General features: G+C 56.8%; 6 protein-coding genes across 6 annotated transcripts; 2 read left to right on the plus strand and 4 right to left on the minus strand.

The window, feature by feature from the left end:
- Positions 1 to 1,005: 1,005 nt before the first annotated feature.
- On the minus strand, positions 1,006 to 2,931 carry CcaverHIS019_0302800 (uncharacterized protein; the record flags this gene model as incomplete). The annotated part of the gene is made up of 4 exons (XM_060598708.1): positions 1,006 to 1,141; positions 1,225 to 2,413; positions 2,522 to 2,602; positions 2,643 to 2,931. The coding sequence occupies 4 exons, from the start codon at positions 2,929 to 2,931 to the stop codon at positions 1,006 to 1,008; spliced, it is 1,695 nt and encodes a 564-aa protein (XP_060455475.1).
- Positions 2,932 to 5,954: 3,023 nt separating this feature from the next.
- CcaverHIS019_0302810 (uncharacterized protein) lies at positions 5,955 to 6,873 on the minus strand (the record flags this gene model as incomplete). The annotated part of the gene is made up of 2 exons (XM_060598709.1): positions 5,955 to 6,716; positions 6,811 to 6,873. The coding sequence occupies 2 exons, from the start codon at positions 6,871 to 6,873 to the stop codon at positions 5,955 to 5,957; spliced, it is 825 nt and encodes a 274-aa protein (XP_060455476.1).
- Positions 6,874 to 11,057: 4,184 nt separating this feature from the next.
- On the minus strand, positions 11,058 to 14,378 carry CcaverHIS019_0302820 (uncharacterized protein; the record flags this gene model as incomplete). The annotated part of the gene is made up of 10 exons (XM_060598710.1): positions 11,058 to 11,997; positions 12,032 to 12,198; positions 12,242 to 12,672; positions 12,706 to 12,821; positions 12,853 to 13,064; positions 13,199 to 13,509; positions 13,669 to 14,042; positions 14,075 to 14,103; positions 14,138 to 14,229; positions 14,264 to 14,378. The coding sequence occupies 10 exons, from the start codon at positions 14,376 to 14,378 to the stop codon at positions 11,058 to 11,060; spliced, it is 2,787 nt and encodes a 928-aa protein (XP_060455477.1).
- A 482-nt stretch (positions 14,379 to 14,860) lies between these two features.
- Positions 14,861 to 15,888, minus strand: CcaverHIS019_0302830 (uncharacterized protein; the record flags this gene model as incomplete). The annotated part of the gene is made up of 4 exons (XM_060598712.1): positions 14,861 to 14,990; positions 15,023 to 15,218; positions 15,251 to 15,408; positions 15,440 to 15,888. The coding sequence occupies 4 exons, from the start codon at positions 15,886 to 15,888 to the stop codon at positions 14,861 to 14,863; spliced, it is 933 nt and encodes a 310-aa protein (XP_060455478.1).
- Positions 15,889 to 16,405: 517 nt separating this feature from the next.
- VPS1 (uncharacterized protein) lies at positions 16,406 to 18,685 on the plus strand (the record flags this gene model as incomplete). Its single annotated transcript, XM_060598713.1, has 7 exons — positions 16,406 to 16,438; positions 16,474 to 16,515; positions 16,550 to 16,609; positions 16,650 to 16,929; positions 16,965 to 18,369; positions 18,405 to 18,593; positions 18,628 to 18,685. 7 exons carry the CDS (start codon positions 16,406 to 16,408, stop codon positions 18,683 to 18,685), a joined length of 2,067 nt encoding a protein of 688 aa, XP_060455479.1.
- Positions 18,686 to 19,258: 573 nt separating this feature from the next.
- Positions 19,259 to 21,250, plus strand: TYR1 (uncharacterized protein; the record flags this gene model as incomplete). The annotated part of the gene is made up of 6 exons (XM_060598714.1): positions 19,259 to 19,336; positions 19,434 to 19,796; positions 19,846 to 19,997; positions 20,029 to 20,531; positions 20,564 to 20,743; positions 21,162 to 21,250. 6 exons carry the CDS (start codon positions 19,259 to 19,261, stop codon positions 21,248 to 21,250), a joined length of 1,365 nt encoding a protein of 454 aa, XP_060455480.1.
- Between the last annotated feature and the right edge of the window lie 2,440 nt (positions 21,251 to 23,690).

The following is a 23,690-nucleotide window of genomic DNA, read 5'->3' on the forward strand; positions in this document are numbered from 1 at the left end:
TAGACAGTGCTGGCCGCCCAGGAAGAGCACACAAATCGGGCCCTACATTTCACACTCTCGGGCATCTCGCCGAATCTCATGCCGGGGCCACACACCCCATTTTCCCCACGCGCCACACGCCACATCCCGCGGGCTACACTTCACGCCCAGAGGTTCATGTGAAACCGTTATTCACAGCAGGGGCCGGGAAACACAAGAGACACGAGACACAAGGACGGACCGGAAATGCCCTGTTCCTCCGTTGGTCAGGCAAGCCCTTTGGCTGGTTAACCCTTCGAGGGTGTGAGGATGTTTCTGGTCATCACATTCGTCGTGGATTAGGTCTTTTCGTCACCCAGGGTAAGTTTCGGACACCGACTTCCGAACAGTGCCGCTCAAGGTCAATCTTGCCCTTCCCAAGCTTCATGCGGATCGTGGTTAAGCCGCCACCACCACCAACTCACTTTCTCACCCTGGATAACCATTCCGTTTCGGATAGCCACAGGGTTTCCGGATATGCCGTGTCGGATAGCCATTGAAACGGATCCTCCGTCCAGCCGATATCTGCATTGCTTGGCAACGGTGTTTGGTTTCAGGCTGAATAAGTAGTTAATTAAAGACTCAACAGCGCTGCCATATGAGATTGCGGGGCCGTGTCGTGCGGGGGATCCGCACTGATATCCAGGACTCAGATTAAGATACGGATGAGGGCAGGTGAGGTAAAGGGAGGGTGAGCGGGTGAGGATAGAATTGAGGGCAACAGTCACCAAGGACGTAACGGTGTGATATCATGAGTACAAAAGGTGAGGGACGAACAGCCGGGGACAGACAGCTTGAGGGCTGGTACCCAAAGAGGACACCAGTCGCAGCGAACGGCCACCGCACTTTACATTAGATCGCCGCTCTGCGTTAGCAGGTTAGGTGGACACCGTGGAGAGTCCCACGGCACTCGTGCAGAGTCATACGTGCATGTAGGGTTATGCGGTAGTCCGAGATACATACAGGTTGTGGCACACGATCAGAGACCTAACTCGACACGAGGCTGATGATTCGGAAATCGTGTCCCCCGTCCGTCGTGTCGGTCTCGTTAAGGTTTAGGCAGTTGACGCGGTGAACGCCCGGTGGGAGGTTCTCGGCGAGCGTCTTGTATTGTCCGATGTTACTGGGGTCAGCGAGCCCTTGGACATCCTCCGTCCTGCTGTCTCTCGCCAGTCTCGGGGCCCTCGCCTTATCACCGACACTCACATCCAGTCTCGCTTCCACCAGCCGTTGAGGAGTACGCCCTCCTTTCCGGCTGTCTCATCGTCGTCGATCCAGCAGCGGATCTTGCCGAGGCTCATCCGCTCGCTCCTGAGATAGTACATCTTGATCGTTCCAGCGTGCACTGGGATCTCAAACGTCACGCGGGCGCCAGGCTCCCGCGCGACAACATATGGCTTGTCATTGTGGTCTGGATGGATCCAGAACTCCCACCCATCAGCGTACGACGGCGTGAGATTGAACCGTGCTTCGGTCGCCTTGGTGCTGTAACAAGTTGGGCGGGAGGTTGCGCGTCGATAGTTCGGGTCCGGGTTCCAACCCGCCAGGAACTCCATGCGCGGAACGAGGCCGTGCTCTACGCGTCGCTGCCACATCCCGGGCCGGCGGTACGTCTCCTTATGCTCGCCCTCTTCTCCTTCTTTGACATCGTTTGGACGCTGGTATGGCTCCATCCACGTCTTCTCCTCCACGGACCAGTCGGCCTCGAGTGTCGCCAGCGCACCCTCGACGTCGTCCCCGTACAGCTCGTCGGCCTGGGCGTCGTACGCCGCCTGTGCTGTCTTCTCGATCACCGCTTTGGGTGGGTTGGCTGGCGGCAGCCGGAAGGAGGGGTTGCTGACAAGACCACACGTCGTGTCACGCAGCATCGAGGCGATGATGTTTGAGGCATCGAGATGGCCTCGCGAGTTGAGGTGGCGCATGTCCGGATCGCCCCAACCGTTGATGTCAAAGTAGTGAGGCATAATGTCAGGGAAACGTGCAAAGTGACTCGCCGTCGGATGCCGCTGGTTGATCACGGGCACGTCGTAGTACTGCGCGACAGGCAAATGGTGGCGCCCGCCCGCCCCGCCCATGCCTCCACCGCTAAAGCCGAGGACCTCGAGGAGCATGACGGCTGGTTGGGACTTCATGTCGAGGAGCCCACGAAGCAGGTCTTCCATCGTTGTGAGATCCTCGGGCTCGCCAACGTCATTGATACCAAGTTCGACAATCACGAGGTCGACGTCTTCTGGGATATGCAGAGCGAAACAGTACGAGAAGTAATCCGAGCCGGTGGCTGGTGAGGCGCCGTTGATCACAGGAATGTCCGACTTGGGTGCGTAAAACTCTTTCAGAAACCCGTACAGTTGGTCCGGCCAGCGCTCATGTGTCTGCACGCCATGGCCCCTGGTAACTGTGGTTAGCAGTGTCCCGTGTAGTGAGGGACGGGTTGAGGTAGCACCGTTCCCAGTTCGGGTCGAGATCAAGCTGTGCGCCAACCCCCCAAATATCAGATACGCACCACTTCCACCAATGATGCCGACCTTGACGGGATCGCCCCGAAGGATCTTGTAAATGAGGCGTTCCAGACGTGCTAATGAGCCTGGCATCAGCCAGATATTATCTATCGCATGCGACCTCACCCTCGTATCCGCGCGTCATGCGGAGGTTGGCACGCGAGTACTGCGCCTCAAATGGGTCCGGACCCTGGCACTCTTTGCGCAGGCGGTCCAGGCGACGTTGGGTGTCGCGGTTGAGCACCTGGACATCGGAGGCGAGCTCGGGGTTCTGGTCCCGCCAGGGTACGTAGGACGCAACCGTCTCGGATCCCCATGAATGGGCGAGGAAGAAGATGAAGAGGAGCGACGCAAAGCCGGCGATGAGGAGCGGCTTTCGCGACGTCAAGTTGGAGAGAGGTGGGAGGGCCGCCATGACCAGAAAAGTGGAGGGACGGACGCCAAGACACGGGGCGGCTAGCGTTGCGCCGGGGTTAGACGATGTTAGAGATGACGAGGGTTGGGTGGGGGAGCGAGTAAGGCAAGTAGAATGAAACTTGAGACGTGTCGGCTTGGAAGGTGTAATGGGCGATGAGTATGATGATGTCGGTTGTTCGGTTGGAGGACCGTTCCCCATCACGACCCTCCACTTTCACATTAACCATAGGCCTGGACCTCTTTGGCCGCCTAGCCCCGCCAGGCACAGGGCACTTGATCAACCTCGTTTACCCCGCATCCCCGCATTCCACAAAGTGCGTCTCGATTCAAGAGCTCGTAACACCATTTGATCTCGTTCACATGCTCTGGAACAATGTGCTCCCAAGACTGACAACGGATGATGGGATGTGTCGTCATTCCCAGAATGGCGACGCCGGGCATGAGCTGCCTGGAATCCGATAGATCCCGGGGATGATCATTGAGGACAGTGCTGTCGAGGAAGGGGATAGGTGTACCGTAATGAGCCCTGCCTTGGAGATGCCTTGACATGGTACTCAAGCGTGTGCTGTTTGCATCATCTTCTCACGATATTGGTGACGCCGGGTAATAATCTTCGCTTAGAGGTGGGCATTGGGGCTGTTTGAGCGTTCCGACTTGTGTAGATGGAGTTGTAATGTACAGTATGCCGTAGTAGTAGTGGGATCTTTGAAGATGAGGATTCCGGCATTTCGTGTATCCCAACGTCATGCTTGTCATGCCGAGAGATTGGCAGATATGGCTTGTCGGTTAACGAAATAATTCACCCGTCCCTCGAGACAGAACCCAATGCCATGATGGGAATGATGGGTTGTCTTAGAGAGACATGACCGAGCCGAGAAGTACGCTGTCCTGGTTACAGTGTGATTGTAGATGTTGACGACGTTCCGCGCGTCTCGGTCTTATCCCCCACTCTTCGACTTGCACCTGGCCCAACCGGCCAAACTTCAGTCGAGCGCCCGGGCCATCCTATCGACTTGGCATTGAATTTGGTTCCCAGTTAGCTATGAGACGTTGCCCTGGCTCCCACATGAATATAAGGCCTGGCCACACGGGCTGGACCGAGTTGCTGGCAGGGCAGGCACCATACCGAGTTGAGTCCAGACCGACTTTGATACAAGGCTTTGATCTGCCAGGCTACCAGGCTGCCATGACCTACAAGACGTACAAGGCCACAAAGGCCCAACCATATGATGAGAAACTGGAGTCGTGCCTGAAATCCTTCCTTCTTTAGCATCTGCCCCTCGAGATCTCGAGACCAAGGCATGCTCAACTTGAGTCCCACGACACGTACGACACACCGAAGTGGGGCCAGGTATCTGTTCCTAGCTTTGGCATGCTGGGGTGTTGCAAGATAGGATAGGGCATCCAAGGGTGGGAAATGAGTCAAACTAGTCCAATAATGCTTCCGGACGCGCCGGATATGACCGAGGCTGGTAAGTCGAAGGGAAAGGCAGTCCAAGCGCCGTTAACCGCCCCTCAGACGCTTTAACAGGCCCGATGGGCGCCGGTTTATTTACTGCAGCCTGTATTATTTTATGTTATTTTTGCTCACATGGATGTGATGGTGGATACCCGTCGCTGCCAAGATCTCGGGGTCTCTTGATCTCTTGATCACCTTGCTCAGGACATGGAATTGGACATGGGAATTGGACATGGTACGAGGCTACCCCATGATTCCATCAACCCCAATTTAAAGTGTGATGGCTGTGAGTTGTGTGGGCAAGCGGATTCAGGAGCACCAAGGCGGTTCCGAGCAGATCTGCTCGGAACCGATTAAAATACGCAGCATCCCAAGCTTGCATAATTTAATTTGCTCCTCGTGACAACCAAGCGACAATTGTAGATGACAAGCCACGCCATGTACATGTTTGTGTCGCTTCCGCAAGATGCCATCCCCATCCCCGGTCGCGGGTTCGGGCCCACCCGTGAGAGCTTAGCGGGAGGGTTGTTTACGGAGATTCCGCTGGGATCTCAGATACCTTTGAATGATTAATCGAGTGAAGACTGACTCAGCTGATTTCATGCTTGCGTCAACTCAACGAAATCAAACCAAACCAAAAGTTGGCATTCCTTGAACATGTGATCTGCTTTACCGCAGAACAGGTGCCTGTAAATGCTGCACACCCCCAAAGACCCGAGAGTGGACCGACCGCCCATGGCTTTTGTGCGCCATGGCTAGTTCTGCTCGGCCGGGCCGGCGGCGGCCTTCTAGTGGTCAGACAAAACTTTGGTCATCTCTGCTTGCGTTATAGTAATATCAGGCTTGCTGTTACCTAGCCTTGCTTGGGTTCTGTCAAAGGATGAAAGAATCTGTCTCGAAATATCTTTAGGGCCAAAACGCCGCACAGGGCCGCATGGCTTCACGACCGCAGTCACTGAACCCTGGGTTGAGGCCATCTTTGGCCCTTCAGGCCCATAACCTTTTGCATCTTGAACTGTTCATCCTGACTACTAGTACACCTCTACAGACCTACAACCCCTACGTACAGTTCAATGTCAACGCCATTAACGGCCGCGGTTGTGGTCAACTTTCATGGTGCGAGCCAGTGACTGCTGCTTCGGTTTCGGCCTTGGGAGACAAGGTGCTGATGGCAAGAATAGAATCTCATGTTGGGTGTCTGTAACGCCCGCGGCCGGGCTATGCATACTATAGGCTACATGTGTTGTACAATGCGCGCGAGAGGGGTGAGCACATGTCGCCGATAACTGATGTGATTTGCACAGCAGTAAACAATGACAAGCAAGAACCGAGTCGGATCCGTTGGAAGTCGAGTTGCGCCTGGGTGCCAAGATGTCAAGCTGTGCTAGGCCAAGAACACCGAAAGGCCGCCGGTGAACGCTGCGGAGCGCCAAGCCCAGGGCGATTCGAGTGCGAGTTGGGCTACTTGACACAGAAAGAGGATAGCAACTTGAGCGAGTTGAGAGACCAAAGTGTCGAACGGAAATCGAGTCAACTGGCGCCAATTAAAGTTGATAATGGTATTAGAATGTTGGCGCCTCGTATTTTGCAAGACGTCGCTGGAGGTCGGCGACCTGGCGGCGGAGGCGAAGCATCTCCTGGTGAGCCATCTTGATCTCGAGGTCCTTTGTGCCGAGCGTGCTCTCGAGCGAGCTGAGATGCTCCTTGCGCTTGGCCCGGAATGTACGTGCCGAGATGCGATTGCGAACGCGCTTCCGCTCACGCGCACTAAGGGCGCGGTACTGGTCGACCTTCATACCCCAAATCATGCCATCGCGCTCGACGCCCTCGTCATGCTCGTGTACCGACTCATGGCTGTGGTGCGAGTGATTTGACCTTGTGTCTGCCTCGGGGTCGACCTCGCCGTCTGCGTCCGAGTCGGGGTTGCTATGCCGCCCGGGAGAGCATCCGATGGGGGAAGGTGAAGCGACAATCTTGTCAACCAGATCAAGACTTGATGCGATGGTTGTTGGGGTGCCACTTCCAGTGCTGTGGGCGACGCCTCGAGCTCCCAAAAGGGAAGGCGCGATCGAGCCGCCATACATGTCCATGTTCATGAGAAACTGGTTCTGGTCTGTTGGCTGTGTTGGAGCCCATGTCGGGAACAGGTCGGTTCCGGCAGCTGGTGCTGCGCCAGAGGCGGTGGCGCCCTGGGTGTTGCCCGGTGCGTTGCCCGCATTGCTACCAAGACCAAGGAGCCAATCCTGGTTGTTCATGCCAGGCATGAAGCTATTCTGGTTCTGGTAGAGATATGAGCTCCATGCCGAAGCCATGTTTTGAGCCTGCTGTAGTCAGTATTTTTGTCAATGAGATGAAACAAGTGGGTGGGTGCGGTGACTACATGTAGAGTGGCGGTGACTAGATTTTCAGACAACTCACCAGGAGGTTGGCAGTCTTGTCTCCGACAGGGTTGAAGGGGGGTTGTGCTGATAGTGCCTCCATTGTGATATAAAGTTGGTGGAAGGTGGTAGTGGGATAGATGATAGTTGTCGGGGAGGCTAGTCCAGATAGTGAAGAAGTTGTCTACTCTTGCAAAGGATGACTGATATATCTAGTGGCCGACGGGGATTGTGGAGGTGGGGAGTGGATAGGTTGTTGGTGGTTCGGTTCGGCGGCCGTAAGGATAGGGTAGTGTCCGGCGGGTACGGCAAGGGTGAGACAAGTGAAGGGTTGAAGGGTGATGGAACGTGTTGTCGCCGCTAGTTGTCAATTTCGAGGGGGTGAGCCGTGCGAGGGTTGGTCACTCCTGGTACACATGCAGCGAGTGTAGTGTGGTTGTATAAAAGGAGATGAGGAGTTGTGCAAGTGGCGAGGTGGGATGCTAGGCTCGAATAGCAGCAGAGGTGGGGAGCGAGTTGGGAGTAGAATAGCAGTGCAAAGTGCCAAGTGTGTTTGAAGTCTTGGCTTTGTTGAGCGGTTCCGATGGTGACTGATGAGACCGATGAGGTGGTGCGATTCAAAGTGGGAATGCTCGGTCAGATGAGCTTATGAGGAACATATATAGGGATTTTTCTGTTTAGTATATCATCACCAAGGTATCCCAAGGTTCCCATGAGTCAAGGGCGTTCGTTTGTGCTGGCTGAGAACAGTGCTACGGACCAGAACTTGACTCCTATGGATGGAATCTGAAGTTGCATAAAGGAGATTCGCGGCATAGGCGCCGATCCGATGTCGGAGAGACTGGTGCGGCTGGTGTTGCCAGAACGGCACAGATGCGCAAAGTCCGCAAGTCTGCCTTTAGAGCAGAGGAGTACTGGGCTCGGGCTTCTAGGTACGGTACGTCAAAGAGGCTCAAGGGCCTGGAGACCGAGGCCGAATCTCCAAGGTTAGAGAGCCAAAGCGTTAGTAAGAGTCGCGGTGTTTGACGCTTTGCCTGAATAATGAGCATGGCATGGCCTATTGAAGGGGATGGTAACTGGTAAAATGTCGTCGTGCTCCACAACAACCCATATTTGTATTTCTAGTTAGACGTATCATTCAAAGCGCCCCCCCCCCCCCCCCCAAGCCAATTAGTCAAATAGCCCATCAGGAGGGCTTACATGCCGCAGCCCTGTTTTATTACCCTGAACCCATGGCAACCTTGGGAGACTAAAACGTCATAGTCAACTCTCTTCCACCAAATACAAGCAGACTCACTTTCACTCTCCGTATCTCCCTACTCTCCGTCTCCGTCTCCGTATCCGCATCCGTATCCCAAACCGGCCTGGACTGGCATTAACGTTACCTCACACGGTATCTGCTCTTGTCGTCATTACTGTTCATCGTCTGGGTCTTCATCCGCGGCTTACTCTTTTACTGTTACTACTTGGAACATTGTAACCCCAGATCCGCATGTCCACGGGGGAGGCCCCAGCTGCGCCGTTGGTGGAATGGTGGCGTTGATAGGGTGAAGCTCTCACTTTCACCCTATAGAAAGGCTATTCCCTTTGGTTACTGTGCACTGTATCCGTGTCAATGAAATCGCGTGTCACCTTGCCCAAAATGCCCTCTGTTCTCCCGTATTTTTCCGGATCCGATGCGGAGACGAGCACACGGGCAGCGGCGGCCGGCAATGGGCATCACGTGCTCCACCTGAGGGATCCAGGGTTGTATTTGTTGTTCCTGAATAGTCGCGTCAACCTCGGCCTCGGCTGACGAGTGATGGATCGTCACTGATGATCTGGGCTCACCCTAATCCATCTTACGGTAGCGAGAGCCGAGGCAACCGACCAGACCGACCTCGTGCCCGAACCCAGTCTCGTAAGCTCGTAAACGCCTTTTCGTTGTGGCTAATAGAGTACCCAGAGTGCAGAGTGGGGAGTGCTGCCAACAGCTTCACAGGCCTTCTGCAGCAACAAACCAGTGGTGACGACGGATAATGCCAACAGTCAAGGCCAAACCTTCAAACGTCAACCTTGCGTAAAGTATCCATTTCCCACAGTATTGCAGGCTCTATACGACTGGTTTCCCATACTACACGACTGGTTTCCCACAGTGGAGCTCGCGTCATGTCCGTACAATAGTATGTAACTTACGTTTCTTTTGCGGCATGGACTATGGATCAACATTGCAGCATGCGGAACGGAACAGTTCAAGTGGCGGAATGAACATGAGTTAGAAGGCAGGGGAAGAGCGTCATATGGATGGCATGCCAGTCCACTGTCCAGCTGATGGAACGCCGTGGGGAACCACAAACGAACAAAGCCTCCCTGTAGAGCTGCTGAATCCGCGCGACCTGGAAGCGCCCTTTCCTCTCCCCGTAATTGGAGCGATGGAGTCTGTGGAATCTGTCAAGCGCCATCGCACTGACTCGGGCCCAACGACAAGACGCCAAGCGCCCCATTTAGTATACGCCTCGACTCGAGCTGCCAGTCGGTCCAAGTTGTCACATGCCAGCTGTGGCTTGGGTGTTGGTTGGGACACGTGAACGCATCACATGACGACAAGGACAACAACATTGATAGTCAAATCTGGAGGCGAATGTGGCACGACTTGTCCGCCACCAAGTCTTCCCGCCTCGGTCTCATTGGTGGGCATCTCTCTGGTTTTTCGTTCCTTGTCTACAGATCAAGTTACCCATGCATTACTCATGAACGTATAAGGTATTCGGAAGGCAAGCGAACTTTGTCCCACCCATGTTACTCTCATTACTGTATGTACACGCCACACACACCATTTTCACATCATACAATTCACCACGGACCTGTAATTGCTAGATAAATGAGATATAGCTGTTTATTGGAATAGCTACGGATCTGATACACATCCAGGTGGACAGGAATATTTTATGATATAGTGAAAACCACTCCCATGCAAAAGTATACAGTGTCATCCAAGATGTGTTTGCTCTATCGTCACGGTCGCCCAGGGAAACAGCCATGGGCCCCACTCGACTGCCCACCACCACGTCAGATTTTGCCAAGGCAGAAACCAGGACGTGTTACAGTGTCACCCAAGTAGTCTTGGCCCGCTGTCATATTTTTGTCCAGGGCCGTATTTACGCCAAGTGGTACGAGTGGGCCCTAGAACGAGTCAGCTTGGAGTGGGGGTGATGGTGGCAAGATTATTTGGATGACAATTGCAGGTAGACGACGCGTCAGGTAGAATCGGCGTGGCGGGCTGGCGACCGCTTGGCTAGCCGACATTGTGGCAAATGGTCCAATCAAAATGTCACGTCAATGGCTTTTCCCAACCAGATACCTCAGTGATGGGTCAGCACCGCGAACGTAGCGAGCCGGTTTAACAGGCGTGCTGTGAGTAGTGCGGGTAGGGTCGCAGAAGCACTGTAGAATTATTGGGGGGCTGTCCCAGCGTTAACTGAGACCTTTACGATGCGGCAGAGCCCCAACCAGGCCGAAAAGCCCTGGGTTGTTTTAGCCAGTAACAACTATACATCTGGTATTTCTCTACATAATTTGCTACATTAAATCGATAAAGTAGACTTTAGTGAGGCCAAGAACCAAGGAAATCATTTCTAGTACAGGGGATACGCAGACGTCAACCTTACTGCCGCCGTAGCTGCCGCGGAACGACAGCGACTTGTCCTCAATCCAAAGGCCGGGCTCGTTCTCACCTTTCCGGTTAGGCTGGCACGGGTCGCACCTCTCTTCAGACTGGCTGAGTAAGAGCAGGAACGAATGCGAACGGCGTCGCGGTCTTCCATAATCTGTCGAACGCTCGGCTCACGTCGCGCCACAAGTCCAGTCATCCATCCACAAGTGTCACAACCCACTGGGCCCACATTCCAACGACCTCTGTAGCGCCCTTAGCTCCGGCCGGCCTGTCCCGCCGAAGTAGCTGATTACTAACAATTAATTGGGATCGCCGCGATCCCCGCGCCAGTCGACATTCCGGGTCGGACCGACTTGTCTTTAGGCACGGTGGCGCCCCGCTTGTTGTGTGATGTACGCCGTGGATGCCGCGGACAGAAGCCTAGCAACAGGGTGAACGCGCAGATTCCGTGAAACGTCCGTTGTCGGTCGCGCGAACAGACCCGAATGAGCGTTGCGCGTTGTTCAATCCACAGCGACAGCCTCCGACACGAACTGAACGGGTCCAGCCACTCACACCTGGCGACATCATGTTTGCCCACACCATGCATATCAACGCACTACCCATACGACCAAGCATTCTATTGGCCACCGAAATTAACCATCGAGTGCGGCGGCGACAATCTCGGCCGCCTCCTCCTTGTGCCACGCGCCCACGCCAGCCGCCGTCGTCGCGCTTGCCTTCCGCCCGGCATACTGGGCCGGCTCACTTCCCCGATCCTCGAGGATGCGGTTGAGGCGGGGTGCGACAAAGGTCCATGCACCCTGGTTGGCCGGCTCCTCCTGTGCCCACACCACCTGCGTGGAAGGCGGGTGACAGGACAGTGCGTCCGCCACCTGCGCAGCGGGGAAGGGCGAGAGTTCCTCAACGCGGATGAAGGCGACGTCGTCAACTCCCTGCGCCTTGGCAGCCTCGAGCAACGTGTAGTAGTGCTTGCCTGAACAGAGGACAACACGGGACGCGTTCTCCGTCTCGTCGGCAATAACAGGCTGGAAGCGAGTGCCCTCGGCCATGTCGGCGAGCGGGGACGCAGCGATGGGCGCACGGAGCAGGCCTTTCGGGGACGCAATGATCAGAGGCTTGCGGTAGTTTCGAAGCACCTGGCGCCGGAGGAGGTGATACAACTGTGCGGGTGTCGACGGGTTCGCAACCTGCAGGTTGACGTCGTGGGTTAGCGTTGCGGGGTCGTCAGACAGCTGGAGGAAGCGCTCGATCTTGCACGAGCTATGCTCAGGCCCTGCGCCGTCGTACCCGTGAGGTAGCTGCATGACGAGCCCCGTCTGCTTGAGCCACTTGGCCTGCGAGCCGACGAGGAACGTGTCGATCATGCTCTGCGCGCCGTTGTGAAAGTCACCGAACTGCGCCTCCCAGATTGGCAGGAGTCGGGGGTTCGCCCAGCTCATCCCGATCTCGAAGCCCAGCACCGCCATCTCGCTCAGGCTCGAGTTGCAGAGCTCGAGCTTACCCGGTGCCTGAAGCGAGTCATTCAACGGCACATAGCAGCTCTCGTCCTTCTGGTCCACAAACATTGCGTGGCTGGTGTGAGCCTCGAATACGGTATCCTACTCACCGCTGCGAGAATGTCCCTCGACCAACATCCTGGCCCGAGATGCGCACGTCGTTTCCATCCTCCATAAGCGAACCAAACGCCATCGCCTCAGCAGTAGCAAAGTCAACCTTGGACTCGAGGCCCTTGAGGCGGGAGCTGATGTGGCGCTTGAGGCGCGAGTGGACGTTCTGTCGTCAGCACAACTGGCAAGTTGCCTCAGAGGACACTCACAAACTCAGCAGGCAGCTCGACGCTCTTCTTCCCGATGTCGACGAGACGGTCGATTGGCAGACCGGTCTCTGGGTCAGGCTTGGCCTCCGCGCTCGCTGGCCACACCATGTCCTTCCACTTGCCACCGAGCATCTCGCTAGGCGCACTGTATCCCGGAACGCCCTCGAGAGCCTTGTCAAGAGTCTCGTTGTACGCGGCACGGCCGGCACTGGCGTCCGCCTCGGAGAACACGTTGGCCGCCGTGAGCCGCTCTTCGAACAACTCGGGCACACTCTTGCGCGAGCGAATCTTCTCGTACATCAGCGGCTGCGTAAAGCCAGGCTCGTCGAGCTCGTTGTGACCCCAGCGGCGGTAGCAGATGAGATCGATGATAATGTCCTTCCGGAACATGTTGCGGTACTGGAACGCAACGTCGACAGCGCGCACAACGTCTACTGTCAGCCCGCGCCTCATCGCGTGCTTACCCTCTGGATAATCGCCGTTGACGTGCAGGATCGGGCAGCCGATCATCTTGCCGACGTCGGACGCGTACATTGCCGAGCGACTGAAGGTCGCGGGCGTGGTGTATCCAATGTTGTTGCTGCTGTCAGTGAGGTAGTTGTGGGACCCACTTGACAATCAGGTGGATCGTGCCGCCGCTGCCGTAGTGCGGGAGGCCACTGAGGCCGAGGCTCTCAGCAACGACGCCCTGGCCGCTGAACGCGGCGTCACCGTGAAGCTGAACACAGAGGACGCGGTCTCCAAGCTGGCAGTCGGCAGGCGACTCCTTAAGGAGCTTCATCTGCTTGGCACGCGTGATGCCGAGTGCTACTGGGTTGACGGCCTGGTGTGAGCGAGATCTACAGGCAAACGGGGAGGAGTTGGGCCTACGGGAAGAGGCTGGGTGTGGAAGGTCGGAGAGAGGAGGACGGGGCAGGACGCGCAGAGGTTGGGCCTGGGGAACAGAGAGGTACTCACCTCGAGGTGGCTAGGGTTCTGGAGCATCTCGATCTTGACCTTGTTGCCGTCGTAGTCGAGCTCACGGATGCCGCCGAGGTGCGAGATGACATCGCCAGTCGCACCGGGCGCTGTGGACGGGTCAAACTCGGGCTGGCCCTTGATCTTAGCAAACAGTCCGGTGGGGGAGTACGCGAACAGCTCGGGCTCGGTGAGGAGGTTGAGGCGGCCGCGGTGGGGGAGCGAAACGACAATGCTCTGAAGGTCGGCCTTGGCGCCGAGCTCGAACAGAGTGTCGAGGGCAGGGAGCATGCTCTCAGCACCTTCGCAGCCTGGAGTCAGCGTCTGGTCTCTAGTCCACGCTGCTCTGTCTTAGTCACCGCCCCATCTCTCGTCGCCGTTCCGTCTCTCGTCCCCTATGTGTCACCCTCTCCGGCCGGCTCTTGTCGCTGCACCCTCCTCCTATCGGTTTGGGTCTCCTCACTACTCACCGTAGCGCTTGAGGTTGGGGAACTTCTTGCCAAGGAAGCGGTCAAATTCCTCACTCCGGCTCAACAGCTCCCACACGCGCTTCTTGCGTGAATCGTCCAATGACCCTAGGGAGCTCGAGTGGGTCTCGACGTGATGCTGGAACCACAAGCGCTCATCCTTGCTGGGGCACTGCTGAAACTCATAACCGATCCTGTCAACATACACGCCCATCAGGTGCTCGGTGATCTCCTTGAGCGTGCTGGACACGTCCGTGCCCTCGCCGGTCTGTGTGCGGGGGACATCCCCGCTCTGGGGAAGGTGCATGATACCCTTGAGTGGGTACTTTGTGTCGTCGGACAGGCCGTAGCGGTAAGGGTCAAGGGCGGAGACGGGACTGAGTCAGCCATACCAAGGGGAAGGACTCACTCGCGCTCCATGAGGTCGAGGGGATCAACCTGGCATTAGCAGTGACAACCACCACAAGCGTACCTTTGCCGCACGGTGTCCGTGGCGGCGCATCATCTCGACGTAACGGAGCAGTGCAGCGTTCTCGTTGCGGTTCGCCATCTCCTCGGCCGTGTCTGGTTTCAGCGGGAGCGTGCAGGACGGACATACAGTCAGGCAGCGTGTACTTGCTGGGGACGCGGTACCCGAAGGACGCGTCGTCGTGGTACCGCCGGGCGCGGAGGAGCCCGGCGAGGCGTGGTGTATGGCGTGGAGCCCTAAGCATTGTCAGAATGTGGGGGAAGTGGAAATGACTATGGTTAGGCGTGGCTTAAGTGTTGGTGGTGGTCACTGGTGAGTATGGAGAGGTGCGGGGCTGCGGGGTGTGCACTATGTGGGGCAAGGGAAGGCATGCGGGGTGGGCAGCCTGAAGGGTGGCAATGACCTCGCGTCTCGATACGGGACGGTCACCCTTTCAACCGATCTTTTGACTATCTCGGATCCTTGATCCCGCGGCCCGCGGAACTCTTTACCTCCCTCAACAGCACATCCAGCACATCAGCACAACAACCCCCCCACATCCCACATGGGCAACATCGGCTAGCTCCGGGCTACCCTTGGCCCCTTGACGTCATGTAATCTACTACTTAATACAGTGAATGCTAACGTGGAAATGAAAATGCTCAATTGCTCAGATTGTGTTCAAATGTTGGTCACCATATCACCCATCATCTAGATGGACTCTCAGTCCCTCAGCCTCTCAGCCCCTCAATCCCACACCAGTTGACCCTTCTGGTTCAGCGTCGCCCCCTGACCTCCGCTCCCCCCATCGACAACCCGCCCACGCTCGCGCACAACCTTTTTCTGCTGCTTGTTATAGATCGCGTTAATCTTCTCCCTGTCGTCAGCCCCGCTCACAAACTATCGCACCGCTCCAGGTCCTTCTTGTGCAGAGCGAGGCGGCGGAGGCGGTCGGCCTCCTCGGCCTCCTTGGCCACACGCTTCGCCTCGGTCTTCTTCTGGTTCTTGCGCTGGAGCTTGGTGAGTGGCTCGTTCGCGATCGCTCTCGAGCGCGCTGGCGACGAGTTGGTGTCGCCACCTCCACCAATTGACACCGACATTGGCTCTGGCCGTTAGCACACTTTCTGATAGACGCACTCTTCTTGGCCGCGACGACGTTCCATCCGTCGTCCTGGCGGGGCTCATCCGACCACTCGGACGATGCATAGTCGTCGGCGAACTTGTCAACCTTCTCGGGCTGCACAACGCGCATCACTCGCGCGAGTTGGGGAGGGCGGTCCTCGGGCGCGAGCATACTGCTGTCAGAGCGAAGAGCCCCGGACTTACTCGTCAACCTTGGTCTTGGGGACCTTGGGAACGAGCTTCTCGGCCAAAGTCTTGGGTTTGGTGGGAGCGGAAGCTTTGGCCGCAGCGGCGAACGATGGCGGCTCGAACTCCTCAGACTCCTCAGACGTCGCCGGAACAGCAACTGCCGCAAGGACGGGGACGGGCGCAGGCTTGACCTTGTGCTCGAGTGTGGTCGAGTGCTTGCCCTTCTTGCCCTTCTTGGGCTCGCTCTTGGGCTCCTCGGCCTCGCTCACAGCCACAGGCGTGCCAATTGGTGTGTCGGTGCCAGCCTTTTTCTTGTTCTTGTTCTTCTTGTTCTTCTTCTTGGCTGCGGTGGAGCTGTCGTTGTTGTTGCCGTTGGACCCAGTGGAGGTCATATGCTGATAGCCGAAGGCGAGGACGACGACCAGGGCCGCGCCTACGAGAGCCTCTGTTGAAATGTACGGCATACAGGTTGATTTTGAACGAGTGTGGGGGGTTGAAGCAAGAGGCAAAGGAAGGAAGGATAGAAGGACGCACAACAAATGTTGCCAAAGTGTATGACGCGTCTACGAAAGCGATGAATCGTGGCCGATTACCCCTCGAATAGTCCAATCGACCCAATCAAGTTGCAAGATTGCCACGTGGTGTCGTCGCCTGGGTGGCGTGGCGCGGTGGATACCCTTTAGGCTATAGGCCATGGGCCGCGACGTGCATCACGCTCTCCACATCCAACTTGCAACTTCCTCTCCATCTTCCTCTATACTCATCACCCCGTCTCCTCTTGCTATCCTAATATCCTAACGGGGACGAACCCAACTGGCTCGACAATCTGTACGTCCTCATCACTGCGCCCGGGGCGATGGCTCGAACGGCTTGAGCTCACTTGTTCCGTCTGCTCGTGCGACGGCAGCGAGATAACTGCGCAACCGTGCTGACGAGTACAGCTTCTTCACGACCCTCCCAAGACTTGAGCCATTGTTCATCATGGACCAGCAACTAATCAACCTCGTCAACAAGGTGTGACAGCCTATCGTGCAGCTCGCTCATCCCAGCTCCAAGACGTGTTCACGTCTATCGGTGTCCAGAACAACATCGTGGGTGGCAAATATCGTCTCGCGCTCACTCCAGGATCTGCCGCAGATCACTGTCATTGGTTCGCAGTCCAGTGGCAAGTCGTCGGTGCTCGAGGTACGCTGAAACCATCCCCCGAGTCCTCACTGACCTCAAGAACATCGTTGGGCGTGACTTCCTTCCCCGAGGCACGGGTATTGTGACACGCCGTCCGCTCGTGCTCCAGTTGATCAACCGCCCCGCCACGTCGAAGCCAAATGGCGCGGACAAGAAGGACGAGAAGGTTGAGGACGGGATGGCCAAGTCGCGCATTAACGAGAATAACCCCGACGAGTGGGGAGAGTTCTTGCACCTCCCAGGACAAAAGTTCCATGACTTTGCAAAGATCCGCGATGAGATTGTACGCGACACGGAGAAGATTACTGGCAAGAATGCTGGTGAGATTAAGGAGCGCGATAGTAGCTGACAGCAGGTATCTCGCCAAACCCCATCAATCTTCGCATCTACTCTCCCAACGTCCTCACCCTCACGCTTGTCGACCTGCCCGGTCTCACCAAGGTCCCCGTCGGTGACCAGCCGCGCGACATCGAGAAGCAGATCAGGGACATGTTGATGCGCTTCATCTCGAAGCCTAACGCCATCATCCTCGCCGTCACTGCAGCCAACACCGACTTGGCCAACTCAGACGGCCTGAAGCTCGCACGCGAGGTTGACCCTGATGGAACGCGCACCATTGGTGTGTTGACCAAGGTCGACCTCATGGACCAGGGCACCGACGTTGTCGACATTCTTGCCGGCAGGGTCATTCCCTTGCGTCTTGGCTACGTGCCCGTCGTCAACCGTGGGCAGCGTGACATTGACCAGTCGCGCTCGATCGCCTCCGCGCTCGAGTCTGAGAAGAAGTTCTTCGAGACCCACCCCAGCTACGCCAGCAAGGCGCAGTACTGCGGCACGCCATGGCTCGCGCGGAAGCTCAACATCATCCTCATGCACCACATTCGCAACACACTGCCGGATATCAAGGCGCGCATCGCGGCACAGCTCGTCAAATACCGCCAGGAGCTCTCTGCACTCGGTGGGCCAATGGGCGAGACCAACCCCGGCAGCCTCGTGCTTTCGACCATCACAGAGTTCTGTACCGAGTTCCGTTCAGCCATTGACGGCAACACGAACGACCTGTCGCAGAACGAGCTGTCGGGCGGTGCCCGTATCAGCTTTGTCTTCCACGAGTTGTACAACAACGGTGTCAAGAGCATTGACCCCTTTGACCAGGTCAAGGATGGCGACATCCGCACGATCCTTTACAACTCGTCGGGTTCGACGCCGGCGCTGTTCGTGGGCACGGCCGCGTTCGAAGTCATTGTCAAGCAGCAGATCCGCCGCCTCGAGGACCCGTCTCTTCGCTGCGCGTCGCTCGTTTACGACGAGTTGATCCGCATCCTCGGCCAGTTGCTCGCCAAGACGACTACGTTCAAGCGCTACCCCGAGCTCAAGGAGCGCTTCAACTCGGTCGTCATCAACTTCTTCAAGAATTGCATGAGCCCCACCAACAAGCTGGTGGCGGACATGGTCAACATGCAGGCGACGTACATCAACACGACCCACCCTGACTTCTTGAACGGCCACAAGGCCATGGCCATTGTGCAGGATCGCCTGAACGCCAACAAGCCGCCTGAGAAGGTCGACCAAAAGAAGTCGACCAACCAGCTTCCTAAGGACCTCGAGGAGAAGAAGGAGGAGAGCTTCTTCGGTTCGTTCTTCTCCAAGGACAAGCCGAAGCGGAAGGGAGTCGCCGCAATGGACGCACCTCCTCCGACCATCCGGCCCGTGCAGCAGTTGAGCGACCGCGAGCTGATGGAGACCGAGGTGATCAAGCTGTGAGGTACTGTGCACTTGACGGAACTGACCCTAGCCTCATCCGCTCCTACTTCAACGTCGTGTCGCGCGAGATGATCGACATGGTACCCAAGGCCATCTCGTACACGCTCGTCAACTACGCCAAGGAGAACCTCCAGCAGACGCTGCTCGAGGAGCTGTATCGTCAGGACCTGCTTGATGACCTGCTGCGCGAGTCACCCGATGTCACCGCCAGGCGCAAGGAGTGGGTCACTGCAGTTGACATTGCTGACGAACAGGGTTGTCAAGATGGTCAAGGCACTCGAGACGTCGGAGGAGATTGTCGCGGCCGTCTAAGGCTGCGGTACATAATGGCGGCCCCTGTAATAGAAGTCTTATGTCACGTCAGATACCCCCATCTGGGCTCTCTCTGCAACTGGGACCGTGTGTATCTCCTCCGGGAAAGTGTAATGATTGCAGCAGAAAGGCCTGGTCTTGACCTCATACAGGGAGACCTCGCGTTCTCATGGCGCATTGGGCGGCCTTGGCACACACGCACGGTACAACAATCCTGGCAACTCTCTGTTGATGACAGACTTCTATCGCTGATGACCTTTTGTGGCCTGTGTATGGCTTTATGGCTAGACGCAAGCGCAGTTTGATCCAAAGATCCGCATATTCTGAATACTAGTTAGTCCTGGACCTCCACCAACATCACGTGACCTCCCAACCAAACCATTCCCCATTTCGGAGCGCTTGTTGACGACTCGACAGATGACTGTACAACTCATTGCTTCGTCGGCCTCGCGCTTCGCTCACTCTCGCCCTGGTCTTGTTCGCCTGGCTACCCAGCTTCGACCTCGGTCCCGCTTTCCTCAATCCCCTACACCTCGTCCTCGCCTTGCCTACTTTGCGTCTCCTTTCCGCACCATGAGCACGGTCGCCTTTGACCCGCGCAATGCGCCTGCCGACAACAAGCCAGTGATTGGAATTATCGGCATGGGAGATGTGAGCAGGAGCTGGGGGAGAGTCTCTGCGGCTGGGCTTTCTCGCGGCGGCTTCCTACGTTGCCAAATATTCTGGTTCGGCGCGCAGCTAACCCCAGATGGGCCGCATGTACGCACGCAGACTTAACGACGACGGGTTCACCGTGATCGTGTGCGACCGGCCCGAGGCTTACGACCGCCTCGCAAGCGAGTACCAGGGTAGCGGGATCACGGCTGTTCCAGACGGGCACGCCGTATCGCGTGCCGCTGACTTCATCATCTACAGTGTCGAGGCTGCGTACATTGGTGACGTTGTGGCCGAGTACGGACCGAGTACCAAGATTGGTGCAACGGTAGCAGGACAGACGAGTGTCAAGGCTCCTGAAAAAGCCGCTTTTGACAAGTACCTCCCCGCTGACGTTGACATTGTGTCGGTGCACTCGCTTCATGGGCCAGGAGTCACAACCGAGGGACAGCCGCTGGTGCGTCTTGCCTCTACCTCCAAGGATTTACCGCCGGCGCTCACGCTAGATCATTATCCACCACCGCGGCCCAATGGAGAAAGTGAAAATGGTCGAGGACGTCTTCCGTTCCTTCAAGAGTCGCTATGTCTACCTCACGTACGAGGAGCACGACGAGGTGACGGCCAACACTCAGGCCGTGACGCACGCCGCGTTCCTGAGGTGCGTTTGGGGTGTTCGCGCTGACAGCCAGCATGGGAATGGCATGGAGATCCGAGGGCGCGTACCCGTGGGAGAAGGCGCGGTGGGTGAGCGGTATCGAGGTGATCAAGGTCAACATCACGCTGCGGATCTATGCGGCCAAGTGGCACGTGTACGCTGGCCTGGCGATCCTGAATCCAGCCGCACAGCGGCAGATAGAGCAGTACGCGCGCAGCGCAAGTGAGCTCTTCAAGCTCATGCTTGGCGGCCACCGCGAGGAGCTTGAGAAACGCGTTTGGGCGGCCCGCGAGGCTGTTTTCGGCTGGTCGCGCGAGACGGACGCCGAGCTGGACGAGGCAGGCGGCCGCCAACCCATCCTCCTCTCCGAAGACGTGCTCGACCAGTTCTCACTCGGCGTCCAAGACAAGAACGCCGTTGAGGAGCCTAATTCGCACCTCTCGCTGCTCGCCATGGTAGACTGCTGGGCCGCCCTCGGCATTCGGCCGTTTGAGCACCTCGAGGTCGCCGGCACACCCGTGTTCATGCTCTGGATCGGTGAGACATCAGGAGATTTAGCCTGACCCCAGGCGTTGCCGAGCACCTGTTCCGCAGCCGCGACCGGCTCAACAAGGCCATCGACGCTGGTATCACAGACCGCGTGTTCCGGTCCGACGACCTCGAGTTCACCGTCGCCGCGCGAGGGTGGAACGAGTGTGTCAACTTTGGCAACTTTGACCTGTACGAGAGGCGCTTCAAGGAGGCAGCGGGTGAGTTGGCCTCTAGGAGTTGGGAGAAGCCCTGGAGTGTTTTGTGGTGGCGGACGAATTGCGGGATCAACCCGACAGGATCGGTTCGACGAGCGGCTGAGATGCGGCGTCGGCGGCCTCTGAGATTCGGCGTCGGCGTCTGGAACTCCAAGTGAGCGGCCTCGTACGAGACGCGCATGTCGCATGGTGATACCCGCCCAAAATCGCCGGCATCCTTGGTACCCTCCTCGTGTTTCAGTGTTTCGACGCGAGGGGTAGGGCACAACGATCTGATCATGTGACGGCATACGAGGCACATTTGTGCGCTGGCACCATTGTAGAGCACGGAGCACGTCGCACGCCGACATGCAACTTGCCAATCCCCTCCCCCCTCCATGGCTGTGCCTCCTTTTGCATCCGGAGTGCCTGCTGACAACAGACTTCTTTGCACCACGTTTCGAGGAGGCGGGCAAGGTCGGTGCACGAATGATCAAGGTCATCCAGGACTCGCAGCGGGCGCACAAATGATCAGAGATGACGTGGCACGTATGCATCACATGGCTCTGTTCTGTGGTATTGGTATCACGACAACATGTCGGGCGAGTGGGGGTTGACCGAGTGGCAATGTGTGAGCACGCGCCTAGTGACAAGGTGCATGTCACTTATTCGGATGACAGAGTACGTCTCCGTGACAGCCGGGACCTGCTGTCGTTATCTCGGCACCCGAAGACGTGGTACACAGCAACGGTATGACCCTCGACCCTCGACCTGAAAGTTGGCACGCGTGCGGCATTTCAGCTCACGGGTAGTGGTGGCCATCGCCAACGTCGCTTGTACCAACTCGTCTCGCAGCAAACCCGGTCCTTTTGTCCTTTCCCGGCACACTGGAGTCTCTCGGAAACAACTCTGCCGAGACGCGTCCATCACCTCAATGTGCCGCGTGCTTGATTCTCACGGTGCCGTCGGCCAATGAAGAGCTTGTGTGGGGCACGAGACAATTCCAGGCCCCAAGCAGGACGCCAGCCGGCCTAGTAAGGAGGGATGGATGCCGCGGCGCAATGTTCGCCGTTGCGGTGTTCCGTCGGACCCGGCTCTCACTGTACACGGAAACCATGTTGTGCTTCTGTGTTCCCATTTACCAACCGCACCACATTCATTGACACTCACTCACTTGGTACTAGTTGTCCTTCCAGAGTAGTAGACAGTCGTCCATGGAATCAGCGGAGACCGACCAATCCACAATGGCTATCCCCTAACGCTGTCGTCTGGCGACCTCACCGCGAACATTGTGGACCTAACCGAGATTATCCGCTGGATCAACTTCAGGCTCCACTGCTGACAGGACATAGTGGACGCTAGCCTCCGAGAATTCCCGTCGACCGCATCCGAGATTATACACATCGGACCAGGAAGCATCCGAACGTATGCTTGCAATCCTCAAACTGTCGTGACAGGAGATCGGAGCCGCGTACGCCAATTCAACTCACCCATATCGGACTGGAGGATACGTGTGCCGCCTAACCCTTTGCGTTCGTTCGTGGCTAATTGCGCGTGGTGGCCTCTCCAGAACAACCCATGTCTCCATGGTGTGCCAAACTGTCATCAGTGACATTCGGTCCACAAACCAGACCTTCTGGATGACTGCGTCACCTTGCCCTCGCCATATGCTCCGTTCCGTGCATTTCAATGCACGTCATGTGATATCACCCTGGCGCCAGCTCCCTTCCCCCTTATGGCCCTTCCTTGCATGAGGTACTGTGCCCAGCCTATATGTGTTAATTGGAATGCCGTCGTTGATTCCAGAAGATTCACTTTACCTCACATCCTTTCGGCCTACCTCGTCGGTCCGTGATCGGGTGCCCTGTTAGCGAGAGATATTCCCGGGGGATAGGCGATGGCGGTGACTGACCAAGGGGACCCTGCCGTTATCACGATCTCACCGCGGAATGTAGTCAGCCCCCCGTCCCCCGATCCTCAACAGGGTCAAAGTCAAGGTGAGTACAATACAGATTTGCGACAGGGCAGTTGCAGTGACGCGATCAAAGGTGTTTAGTTGGAATGGATGAGAGAGAGTGTGAAAGTGAGAATGTGAGAGAATGTGAGACTGAGACTGAGAGTGGGTGAGAGACTAAGGGGGTCACATGGTGGCTGGAACAGGGGTCGAGGTGGCACAAAAAGGCAAGAAGCAAGAAGAAATTGGGGCATGCAGTGCCACTGTGGTATTGGGGGTTATGCGATGTGTCTGCATTATACTTGCGGCGCCACACGAGTCGAGCTGCATGGGAATAAGCAAGGCGACGGCGAAATCCACAAGACAAGAGAGCGAGGAAACCTAAAACTGGGGGCCAAGCAAGGCCTCCAAGGGTTAGTTTCTTGTAATGGTATCTTCAACCTCACACCTCACGGCATCAACGGCAGACAGATCCTTTACCGCATGTCACCATTGTAACACCGAGAGACTATTACTCAGGAGATGTATCGTAGTGATGAACAATATGTCCGGAGATTGGATGGTGCGAGTTGGGTGTTTGGGTCCCCATCCCGAGGTCCTTGAACAGTTGGCAGCCTGTGCTAGCGAGGCGAGGCGGTTCGCACGTCGAGAAAAACCTCAAACTCTCGGTAAGCGTTCCCAGGCCGACATTGTCGAAACGAGCGAGCCACCCAAGCAGAGACGAGTCACTTTCTGGTTGACGCGAGAGACTCAGCAGGCAGCGGGTCCACCATTCACGGTGACGACAGCCTCGTTTTGTCAACTCCGCCAAGACATTGCGACCAACAAGCCACCATAGATCTGGGAGCCATTGTGCCACAGATCCGAATAGTAGCTTTGTCGGCAATTTCGTTCGCCACAGTGCGCCACACGCCGAGTCGGTGGGGGACCAAGTCCTCATGGTTCCTGTTCAATCATGCTCCAACTCGATTTCAACAGACAAAGTTCAAGGTTCGACGTTCCTCGCTCATGGCTGCC

This window comes from Cutaneotrichosporon cavernicola (genome assembly GCF_030864355.1).
Source record: "Cutaneotrichosporon cavernicola HIS019 DNA, chromosome: 3".
NCBI classification, from domain to species: domain Eukaryota; kingdom Fungi; phylum Basidiomycota; class Tremellomycetes; order Trichosporonales; family Trichosporonaceae; genus Cutaneotrichosporon; species Cutaneotrichosporon cavernicola.